The sequence below is a fragment of the Molothrus ater genome, unplaced genomic scaffold, assembly GCF_012460135.2.
Source record: "Molothrus ater isolate BHLD 08-10-18 breed brown headed cowbird unplaced genomic scaffold, BPBGC_Mater_1.1 matUn_MA732, whole genome shotgun sequence".
Lineage (NCBI taxonomy): Eukaryota > Metazoa > Chordata > Aves > Passeriformes > Icteridae > Molothrus > Molothrus ater.
In genome coordinates, this window is record NW_023416601.1 from 1 (window position 1) to 11,106 (window position 11,106).

The following is an 11,106-nucleotide window of genomic DNA, read 5'->3' on the forward strand; positions in this document are numbered from 1 at the left end:
CCCCAAATTGACAAGAGCTCCGCCCCGGATGGAGAGAGAAAAAAGGCTCCGCCTCCTCCGCGCGGCCACGCCCCTGGCGCCCAGCTCAGCCAATGGACGCGCGGAAGGCGTGGCCGTGGCAGGCGGCGCGGCCATGCGGGGGGGCGTGGCCTGACCTACATGGGCCAATGGGGAGGTGCGCGGGGGCGGGGTCTGACCCAGTTTTGGCCAATAGGGAGCGGGCAGGATCGGGGGCGTGGCTGGGGGCACGCGGGGACGCACGTGCGGGGCGATCTTAAAGGGGCCGCGCCTGAAAATGGCGGCCAAGGAAGTGGGGGACAACAGCGACCCCCCCTCCGCTCTGCGGGGTTCCCCGCAGCCCCAGTGACGTCACAAACGCCCCGACCCTTCCCCATATTCATCCCCCCACCTCTGGGTGTGCTCGGGGGGCGTGGCCAGGTCCGGTCCCGCGGCTCTGATTGGTCCGGAGTCCCCTTTCACGCTGAGCCGCCATCTTTGCTGAGGGAAGCCGCCGCCATCTTGTGCCGCGCCGCCATCTTGGCCATGGGGAGGCGGCGCCGGCGCCACCTTTGCTGAGGGCAAAGCCGCCATTCCCCCCCCGATTCCCCTACCGGGGCCGTTCGGGGCTCCCCGATCCCCCCCGGTTAACCCGTGAGGGGTTGGGGGGGTCCCGCCATCCCCGGGACCCTCCGTGAGGGGAGAAATTTGCAAGAAATCTACCGGGGCCTCCCTCACGTGACCCCCCACGCCGCCACTTCCGCTTCCGCTTCCGGCGGGGGCGGCGCGTCCGGCCCGGCCCGGCCCGGCCCGGCCCGAGCGGGTTCGGGACGGCCCCGGGACCCCCCCCGCGAACCCCGGGACCGCCGAGGGTGAGTGAGGAGAGACCGACGCCCCCTCCCCAACCTCACCTGTGCTCCCCTTGGGGCTGCGGGACCCCCGAGTTCTCCCCTTTGGGCCTGAGGGACCCCAGGGCCCCCCCCCGCCTCCAGGGGCCTGCGGGAACCCCGGACGCCCCTCAGGACCCCCCCCCCCGGCCATGGAGGCGAACGTGAACGACGAGAGCGGCCCGTTCCAGGCGTACCCCTTCGATTTCCTGGATTTCCTGACGCACCAGCAGCGCCCGGAGCCCCCCGAGCCCTTCGAGCCCCCGCCCAAGGCGCTGCCGCTGCCCCCTCCCCACTTCGAGTACCCTCCCCCCGCCGGCGCCCCGCCCCCCTTCGAGCGCGGCCCCCTCCCCAAGCACAAACCCGAGCCCCCCCCTTCCTCCTCCTCCTCCTCATCCTCCTCATCCTCCTCGCACCCCAAAAAACCCGAGGCGTCCCTTGGGGGGGGCTCCCTTGGCGGGGGGGCGTCCCTGGGGGGGTCCCCGTTCCCCCCCCCACCTCTGCCGCCCCCTCCCCAACCTTTGTTTGAGGCTGGGGGCGCCTTCCCCTCCCCCCAATGGGGCATCGTGGACCTGTCCGGCCACCAGCACCTGTTTGGGGGCGGGGCTCTCAAGCGGGGCGTGGTCGCCCCCTCGGGGACCCCCGCGCCCACCTCGCCAGGGACGCCCCAGGAGGGGAAGGAGGAGCGGAGCTACTTCCGGCGCCTCAAGTACCTGGTGGAGCGGCGCTGGGCGTGTCCCAGGGGCTTCCGGCCGCCCCCGCACCTGGCGCAGGTGGGCGGGGCCGGGGGCGGGGCCGAGGGCACGGGGGCGCGGCCCTACGAGTGCCGCACCTGCGGCCGCACCTACAGCCACGGCTCCAGCCTGGTCCGGCACCGGCGCTGCCACCGCGGCGGCGGCGACGGGCGTGAGGCCCGGGCGGGGCCGGGGGTGGGCGTGGCCATGGACACGCCCAATGGGAGCGGCGCAGCGGCCAATGGGGTCGGTGCGGTGGGCGGCGTCAACGCGGCGGCCAACGGGGGCAACGCGGCGGTCAACGCGGTGGCCAACGTCAACGCAACGGCCAACGGGGTCAACTCGTTGGCCAACGTCAACGTAGCAGCCAATGGGGTCAACGTAGCAGCCAATGGGGTCAACCCGGTGGCCAACGGGGTCAACGCAGTGACCAGCGGGGTCAACACAGTGGCCAATGGGTTCAACGCGGTGGCCAACGTCAACGCTGCACCCAACGGGGTCAACGCGGTGACCAACGGGGTCAATGTGGTGGCCAGCAAGATCAACGCGGCGCCCAACGTCAACGCGCCGCCCAATGGGGTCAATGCGGCGGCCAACGTCAACATGGCGGCCAACGGGGTCAACACAGTGACCAGCGGGGTCAACGCTTCACCCAATGGGGTCAACACAGCCGTCACCGAGGTCAACACAACCAACAGAGTCAATGCGACACCCAACGGGGTCAACGCGACACCCAACGGGGTCAACGTGTTGGCCACCAGGGTGACCACGGCCAGCAGCGTCAACGCGCCACCCAACGGGGTCAACGCCGTGGCCACCAGGCTCACCATGGCCAACGGCGTCAACGTCTTGGCCAACATCAACGGGGCCAACGCCTTGACCGTGGCGGTCAACGCCGCGTCCGGCGGGGTCCCCGCGGCGCCCGCCGGGGTCACCCCGGCCCTCGGCCCGTCCCCGGCCATCGCCACGGTGCCCAACGCCCTGGTCGCCACCTCGGGCGTGGCCAACCTGGTGTCGCCGGGCGTGCCGGTGCTGCTGGCGCCCGTGGGCGTCCTCCCGGCCCCGCCGCCGCCGCCGCCGCCGCCGCCGCCTCCCGGGGAGGGCCCGTTCCCGTGCCCGCTGTGCTGGAAGGCGTTCAAGAAGCCGAGCCACCTGGCGCAGCACCAGATCATCCACACGGGCGAGAAGCCCTTCGCCTGCGCCGCCTGCGGCCGCGCCTTCAACCGGCGCGAGAGCCTCACGCGCCACGTCCGCACCACGCACGCGGCGGCGCCCGCGCGGCGCCTGCCCTGCCCCGTCTGCGGCAAGGAGTTCCGCGACGCCGCCTACCTGCTGCGCCACCAGGTGAGCCACGGCGCGCCGCGCCCCGCCCACCGCTGCGACGTCTGCGGCAAGGCCTACGCCGCGCCCCAGAGCCTCGTGCGGCACCGCCGCGCGCACGACGGCGGCGGCGCCAACAACAGCAACGCCAGGAGCGATTCCAGGAGCGGCACAGGTGCGGCGGGGCGGAGCTTCGGGTGCCAGGTGTGCGGGCGCGCCTTCGGGCGGCGCGAGACGCTGCGGCGGCACGAGCGCATCCACACCGGGGAGAAGCCGCACGAGTGCGGGGTGTGCGGGAAGCGCTTCCGCGAGTCCTTCCACCTGCGCAAGCACCGCGTGGTGCACACGCGCGAGCGGCCCTACCGCTGCGACACCTGCGGCAAGGCCTTCGGCTACCCGCAGAGCCTGACGCGGCACCGCCAGGTGCACCGCGCCTCACCTGCCGCAGGTGTGGCTGTGGGCGTGGCCGGGGAGGCGGCGCCGGCGCTGGGGTGCGGCTCGTGCGGGCAGCGCCTCCCGGACCTGCTCCGCGCCGTGGCGCACAAGGACCCGGCGCAGGCGGGAGCACCGCCGGAGCGGCCGCAGGGCTGTGACACCTGCGGGCAGGTGTTCGGCTTCCTGGAGAACCTGGTGTGGCACCGCCTGGTGCACGGGGCGGCGGCGGCGGCGGCGGCCGCACCTGCGCAGGTGCCCCTGGAGGAGGCCCCGGCGCCGCCCGAGGAGCCGCCGGCCGCGCCCAGCGCCCCGCGCTTCACCTGCGGCACCTGCGGGCGCAGCTTCAAGGGCGTGGCGGCGCTGGTGACGCACAGGTACGCGCACCTGGCCAGGGCCGGGGCCCCGCGGCGCTGCGGCGCCTGCGGCCGGCGCTGCTCCGGCGCCTACGAGCTCCTGCGGCACCGGCGGCGGCACCTGCGGCGCCGCCCCGCGCTCTGCGGCGCCTGCGGCCGCCGCTTCTGGGCCGCGGCGCTGCTGCGGCGGCACCGGCGCTGCTGCCCCGCCCGGCCGCGCCCCGAGCGCTGCCGCACCTGCGGCCGCGCCTCCCCGCGGGCCCGGGCGCCGCTGCTGCCGCGGCGGCACCGCCACGCCTGGGCGCGGCCGCCCCGGTGCCCGCTGTGCGCCCGGCGCTGCGCCCACGCCGCCGAGCTCGCCGAGCACCTGCGGCGGCACCGGGGCCGGCGGCGCGCGCGGCGCTGCCGCACCTGCGGGCAGAGCTTCCGCTTCCGCGGGAACCTCCTGGAGCACCGGCGGCGGCAGCACCTGGGCGAGCAGGTGTACCGGTGCGAGAGGTGCGGCAAGAGCTTCTTCTACCTGGGCTCGCTGGCGCGGCACCTGCGCGGCCACGAGCGGCGGCGGCGGCGGCGGCGGCAGCGCCGGGCGGAGCGGGGCGGGGCCCAGGGGAGGGCGGGGCCGCGCGGGGCGGGGCCGCAGGGGGCGGGGCCGCGAGAGGGGCGGGGCGGCGAGGGCGGGGCTGGGAGGGCGGGCGCGGGTCAGGCGTGGGGCAGTTGTGGGTAAAAACGGGGCAAAAACGGGGCAAAAACGGGGCAAAAGCGGGGCAACGTGGCCTGAAATGGGGCAGCCTGGTCAGAAATGGGTCATTGTGGTCAAAAATGGGTCATTCTCGTCAAAAATGGGTCATTGTGGTCCAAATTGGCCCCAAAATGGATTGTTCTGGCCCAAAATGGGTCATCCTGGTCAAATTGGGTCATTCTCGTCAAACATGGCTCGTCCTGGTCAAAAATGGCCCCAAAGTGGCTCATCGTGCCCCAAAATGGATTGTTCTGGCCCAAAATGGGTCATCATGGTCAAAAAGGCTCATCGTGCCCCAAAATGGATCGTTCTGGCCCAAAATGGGTCATTCTCGCCAAAAATGGCCCAAATCGGCCCCCAAAACGGCCCAAATCAGCCCCAAAAAAGGCCCAAATCGGCCCCAAAATGGCCCAAATGGACACTGGGACAGATGGACACCTGGGCTGATGGACAGACGGACAGACGGACACCTGGGCCGATGGACAGATGGACACCTGGGCTGATGGACAGACGGACACCTGGGCCGATGCACACCTGGGCCGATGGACAGATGGACACCTGGGCTGATGGACAGCTCGATTGATGGACAGCTTGGATTGATGGACAGCTTGGATTGATGGACAGATGGATTGATGGACAGCTCGATTGATGGACAGATGGACAGACGGACACCTGGGCACGGCCCCGCCCCCGGCCGCAGCCTCGGGACCCGCCCCCCCCTCCCCTCCCCCCCCCCCCCAAATCCCGCGGCCCCTCCCCCACCCCGGGATGGGGGTCCTGGGATGGGGGAGGGGCGGGGAGGGGGCGGGGCCGCGGCTGCGCTGAACGGGGGGGGCGGGGCCGGAACGAACCCTGAAAAATGGGGAAAAACCCAAATAAATGGGGAAAAACCCAAATGAATGGGGAAAAATTGCAATGAATTGAGGGAAAAACCCCAAAAATTGGGAAAAACCCAAAATATTGGAATAAAGCAGAGCGGGTGGGGGAGGGCTGTTGGTGGGGGAGGGGTCTTGGGGAAGGGTTGGGTCAAGGGTCAGGGATTGATCAGTGATTGGTCAGTTATTGGTCAGCTATTGATCAGTCATTGATCAGTCATTGATGAGTGATTGGTCAGTGACTGGTCAGTGATTGATCAGTTATTGGTCAGTGATTGATCAGTTATTGATCATTTATTGATCAGTCATTGGTCAGTGATTGATCGGTGATCGGTCAGTGATTGGTCAGTGATTGACCATTTATTGATCAGTTACTGGTCAATTATCGATCAGTCATTGATCAGTGATTAGTCAGTGATTGGTCAATTATCAGTCAGTGATTGATCAGTCATTGATCAGCGATTGATCATTTATTGATCAGTGATCGGTCAGTGATTGGTCAGTTATTGATCAGTGATTGGTCAGTGGATCAGGTGGCTGTTGGGTCAGCTGGGGGTCACTGGGTCACTCCCCGGGGTCATTCCGGGGTCATTCCGGGGTCATTCTGGGGTCACTTGGGTGGGGGAGGGGGCTGATGTCCCCTGTGGCCCCTCCCCCACCCCGGAACACCACAAAAACGGCCACAAAACCCCCAAAATTTCAATAATTACAAAACGTTCAACAATTACAAAACACTCAACAATTACAAAACATTCAATAATTACAAAACATTCAACAATTACAACCAGTCAGCACCGAGCTGGGACCTGGCTCCAGTGAGGGACGGAGCCCCCGAGTCGCCCCAGGGCCACCTTCATGTCCCCAGGGCCACCGTCCCCGTGTGCCACTGTCCCCAGGGCCACTGTCCCTCTGTGCCATTGTCCTTGGCCACCGTCCCCATGTGCCATTGTCCCCAGGGCCACCGTCCCTCTGTGCCATTGTCCTTGGCCACCGTCTGTGCCCGGGGTGGCCTCGGCCGTGCCTGGCTCAGGGCGCATCCCCAAGGTGTCCCCAAGGTGTCGCCAGGCTCAGGACACATCCCCATGATGTCCCCATGATGTCCCCAGGGTGTCCCCGTGGTGTCCTCAAGGTGTCCCAGTGGTGTCCCCAGGCTCAGAAAAAGTCCCCACGGTGTCCCCAAGGTGTCCCCGTGGTGTCCCCAGGCTCAGGACATGTCCCCACGGTGTCCCTGTGGTGTCCCCAGGCTCAGGACACGTCCCCAAGGTGTCCCCAAGGTGTCCCCGTGGTGTCCCCTCGCTGTCCTCGGGGGTCTCTGCAGGGACGGCTGCTGGCCACCATGGCCACCACCGTCCCAAACGTGGTGGCTCTACTGGCCCAGCTCATCCTGGTGGCTCTGCCGGCCGAGCTGTCCTGGCTCGCTGGGCTGGCCCAGAGCTCCATGGTGGTGTCCAGAGCTCCATGGTGGTGTCCAGAGCTCCACGGTGCTGGCCCAGAGCTCCACGGTGGTGTCCAGAGCTCCACGGTGCTGGCCCAGCTCCTCATGGTGGTGTCCAGAGCTCCATGGTGGTGTCCAGAGCTCCATGGTGGTGTCCAGAGCTCCATGGTGGTGTCCAGCTCTCCACGGTGGTGTCCAGAGCTCCATGGTGGTGTCCAGCTCTCCACGGTGCTGGCCCTGCAGCCTCACCTGTCCCACCTGTCCGTGTGTCCGTGTGTCCCTGCTCCCGCTGCTCAGGGCGGCTCTCCCGGCGTTGGCCCCGCTGCTCCTGCTGCCCACGCTCGCCTGTCCGTGCGTCCGTCCGTGCGTGGCCGTCTGTCCGTGCCGCTGGCCCTGCCCCTATCCATCCCGCTGTCCGTGCTGCTGTCCGTCCCTCTGTCCGTCCCTCTGCCCGCCCCGCTGTCCGTGTGTCCGTCCGTGCGTGCTGTGGTGCCTCTGTCCGTCCCCCTGTCCGTGTGTCTGTCCCTGTCCCTGTCCGTGTGTCTGTCCGTGCCCCTGTCTGTCCGTTTGTCCGTGTCCCTGTCCCTGTCCCTGTCTGTGTGTCTGTCCGTCCCTCTGTCCGTCCCCCTGTCCCTGTCCGTGTGTCTGTCCCTGTCCCTGTCTGTGGGTCTGTCCATCCCCATGTCCTGTGTGCCCCTGTCCATCCCCCTGTCCGTGTGTCTGTCCCTGCCCCTGTCCATCGCCCTGTCCATGTCCCTGCCCCTGTCCATCCCCCTGTCTGTCCCCCTGTCCGTGTCTGTGCGTCTGTCGGTGCCGGCGCAGGTGCGAGGCCATCTGTCCCTGCCCCTGTCCATCTCCCTGTCCGTGCGTCTGTCCCTGTCCATCCCCCTGTCCATCCCCCTGTCCGTCCCCCTGTCCGTGTCCGTGCGTCTGTCGGTGCCGGCGCAGGTGCGAGGCCATCTGTCCATCCCCCTGTCCATCGCCCTGTCTGTCCCCCTGTCCGTGTCCGTGCGTCTGTCGGTGCCGGCGCAGGTGCGAGGCGCGTTTGAAGCGCTTCCCGCAGGTGCGGCACAGGTGCGGCTTCAGCTCCGTGTGCGCGATCCGGTGCCGCCGCAGGTAGGACAGGTACGCGAAGCCCCGCCCACAATCCGGGCAGCGGAACCGCCCGTGGGCGTGGCCGGGGGCGTGGCCGGGGGCGTGACCAAGCAGCACCGTGTAGGGCAGGCCCTGGCTGTCAATCAACAGGAAACGCCCAACCCCCGCGGGGGGGGAGGGGCCGGGGGCGGGGCCTGGGGGGCTGCGGGGGGAGAGAGGGGGGGAGGGGCGGTCAGGGGGGGTTTGGGGGGGGGTCCCGGGGTGGGGGGAGGGGTCGGGGGGGTTTGGGGCGATTTTGGGGCTCGCGGGGGGGGGGGGGGAGTCCCGAAATTTGGGGAGGGGGATTCGAGGGAGCTCGGGATGGGGGGAGGGGTCCCGGGGCAGATCTGGGATGGGGGAGGGGTCCCGGGATTGGGGGAGGGGTCCCGGGGGGTCCCGTTTCAGGTCCGGGGGGGGTTCCCTGGGTGGGGGAGGGGTCCCCGCCGCCCCCCGCCCCTCCCCCCCCCGTACCTGGCGCTGCCGCCGCCCCCCCTGGGGCCCCTCATGGAGGGGGGAGGGGCGGGGAGGGGGCTCCGAGCGCGGCTCCGGTGGGGGCGGGGAGGGGGGGGAGGGGCGGTGCCGCAGCGTTCGGGCTCCGGCCGGAAACGGCGCCCGCGGCGGGAGGGGTCCGCCCGAGGACCACCCCCCCCAAAAACCTCCTGGGACCCCCCCCAAAAAAACCCCAAAAACCTCCTGGGACCCCCAAAAAAAAACCCCAAAAACCTCCTGGGATCCCCCCCAAAAATCACCCAAAAACCTCCTGGGACCCCCCCCCCCCAAAAAAACCCCAAAAACCTCCCAGGGACCCCCAAAAAACCCCCAAAAACCTCCTGGGACCCCCCCCCCAAAAATCACCCAAAAACCTTCCAGGACCCCCCCCCAAAATTCGGGTTTCGCCCGAGCCGCTTTTTGAGAGCGAGGAAAAAATCCTCCCTAAATAAAGGGAAAAAGGAGAAAAAGAAGAAAAAAAACCCCAGAAATTAAAAAGGGGAAAAAGGGGGGGAAAAGAGGGGGGAAAAAGAAGAAAGAAAAAAAGGAAATAAAGAGGAGGGGGCCTCAAGATCGGGGGTTTTGTGCCTGTTTTGGGTCGAGGTCTGCAGGGTTTGGGGGCAGCCCCGGATTTGGGGGTTCTGGGGGGGTTCAGGGACACCCCTGGGGGGCGGCTCTGTCCCAAACTCCCCCAAATTCCCGATTTTCCCCCACTTTTTCCCCGTTTCCCACATTTTTCTCCACATTTTATTTCCTATTTCCCCCTGGTTTATTCCCATTTTCCCCAGGTTTTTTTTTCCATGTACCACATTTCTTTCCCACTTCCTTCTCGTTTTATTCCCATTTTCCCCGGTTTTCCCCCTCATTTTTCCCGTTTTCCACCCATTTTTCCCGATTTTTTCCCGATTTTTTCCCAATTTTTCCAATTTTCTCCTCATTCCGAGAAAAGCCCCAAAACCGGGGGATTCCCAATTCTCCCCAAATTCACTCAGATCCCCCCCAGGTCCCCCAGACCCCCGGCCTCGCTCCCGGGGTCCCCTCAGGGGAATTTTGAGGGGAAAACCGAAAAACCGGGCAAAAATCCCCCACAAAACGGAAATCTCGCGAGATTTGGGCTCATCGCGAGAATTTGCGCGAACGCCAGGGGGCGCCGTCGCCCATCCAGTTTCCCGCCAAAATCGGCCATGAGGGGAAGGGGCGGGGCCAGCGCCGAAATGGGCGTGGCACACAAGGAAAAAGGCGGGGCCAACTGGAGGGGGCGGAGCACACAGAAAAAGGCGGGGCCGCACAGGAGGGGGCGGGGCCAACCGGAGAGCCTCGTTTTACCGGGGGCGACCGCCGGAAGTTGAGCGGGCCCCGGTGGAAGTGACGTAAGGGAGCTGAGGGGGTCCGAGCAGGGACGAAAGGGGCGAAAAGTGACGGAAAGCGGCGGAAAGTGCCCGGAACGGCGGCGGGAAGCGGCGAACGGGAACGGGAGAGAACCGGAACGGCGGCGGACGGCGACCGGAAACGGAAAGCGCCAAGCGCGACCGGAAAGCGCCGAGCGGAGGCGGAAATTGGCGAACAAGGGCGGAAAAACCCGAGCAGTGACGGAAATCAACGTGCATCAGCGGAAAAACCCGAGCAGTTACGGAAAGGCCCGAAGTGCGGCGGAAAGGCCCCGAAGCGGCGGCGGAAAGAGCCGAGTGCGGCCCGAGCGGCGCCGGAAGTGGACGAGCGCGGCCGGAAGTGGCCGAGCGCAGCCGAGCGCGGACGGAGCCGCCGCGGCCTGAGCGCGGCCCGGCAGAGGAGCGAGAGGCGGCACCGGGAGCGGCCCCGAGGCACCGCGAGGGCTCGGCCAGGGCTCGGCCAGCGCCGCCATGTCCGACTTCGACGAGTTCGAGCGGCAGCTGAACGAGAACAAACAAGGTACCGGCCCCGCCCCCCCCCCGCGCCTCACGGGGCGACCCCGGCGTGAGGGGGGGAGGGAGCGAGGGAGGGAGGGGGCGCCGCCCTCAGGGACAGGCCACGCCCCCCGCCCCTCCCCCACCGCGTGGTCTCTGGGGGGGGGGTCCCACTTCAGGACACCCTCCCCCCCCCCCCTCAATTTTGGGGTCCCACTTCAGGACCCCCCCCCCTCAATTTTAGGTCCCCCTCATTTTGATCTCCCCCCATTTTGGGGTCCCTCCAATTTTGGGGTTTTCAACCCCCCCCCCCTTAATTTGGGGTCCCCCCTTTTTAATCCTCTCCTCAATTTTGGGGTTTTGAGCCCTCCCAGTTTTGGGGTTTCCCCTTCGTGACCCCCCCCCCTCAACTTTGGGGTTCTCCTAATTTTTAATCCCCCTCAATTTTGGGGTCCCCCTTTTGTGACCCCTCCCCAATTTTAGGGTCCCCCCCAATTTGGAGCCCCCTCAATTTGGGGTCCCCCCCGTTTTTGGAGCCCCCCTCCTCAATTTGGGATTCCTCCGACTTTTACCTCCCCCATTTTGGGGTCCCTCCAATTTTGGGGCTTTTGACACCCCCCGCAATTTGGGGTCCCCCCAATTCTGAAGTGAATTTGGGGCAATTTTGGGGGGTGTTTGGGGTTAATTTGCAGGGGGATTTGGGGTTATTTTGAGAGGATTTTGGGGTTATTTGGGGTTAATCTGAGGGGAGAATTTGGCGTTATTTTGAGGGTAATTTGGGGGAGAATTTGGGGTTATTTTGAGAGGATTTTGGGTTTATTTGGG

General features: G+C 67.0%; 2 protein-coding genes across 2 annotated transcripts; one reads left to right on the forward strand and one right to left on the reverse strand.

Annotated features, from left to right (window-relative positions):
- The first annotated feature begins 642 nt into the window (after window positions 1-642).
- LOC118701136 (zinc finger protein 865-like) lies at window positions 643-4,450 on the forward strand. Its single transcript, XM_036405764.2, has one exon. The coding sequence runs from the start codon at window positions 1,037-1,039 to the stop codon at window positions 4,448-4,450; it is 3,414 nt and encodes a 1,137-aa protein (XP_036261657.1). The 5' UTR covers window positions 643-1,036.
- A 2,095-nt stretch (window positions 4,451-6,545) lies between these two features.
- On the reverse strand, window positions 6,546-8,466 carry LOC118701138 (hornerin-like). Its single transcript, XM_036405765.2, has 2 exons — window positions 8,381-8,466; window positions 6,546-8,072 (listed from the first exon to the last, which is right to left on the reverse strand). The coding sequence occupies exons 1-2, from the start codon at window positions 8,413-8,415 to the stop codon at window positions 7,175-7,177; spliced, it is 933 nt and encodes a 310-aa protein (XP_036261658.2). The 5' UTR covers window positions 8,416-8,466; the 3' UTR covers window positions 6,546-7,174.
- Window positions 8,467-11,106: the final 2,640 nt, after the last annotated feature.

Coding starts and splice junctions, on each gene's coding strand:
- LOC118701136 (XM_036405764.2), top strand. CDS start 1,037: ATGGAGGCGAACGTGAACGACGAGAGCGGCCCGTTCCAGGCGTACCCC.
- LOC118701138 (XM_036405765.2), bottom strand. CDS start 8,415: ATGAGGGGCCCCAGGGGGGGCGGCGGCAGCGCCAG. Junction 8,073..8,380: donor GGGGGCGGCGGCAGCGCCAG/GTACGGGGGGGG, acceptor CTCCCCCCGCAG/CCCCCCAGGCCCCGCCCCCG.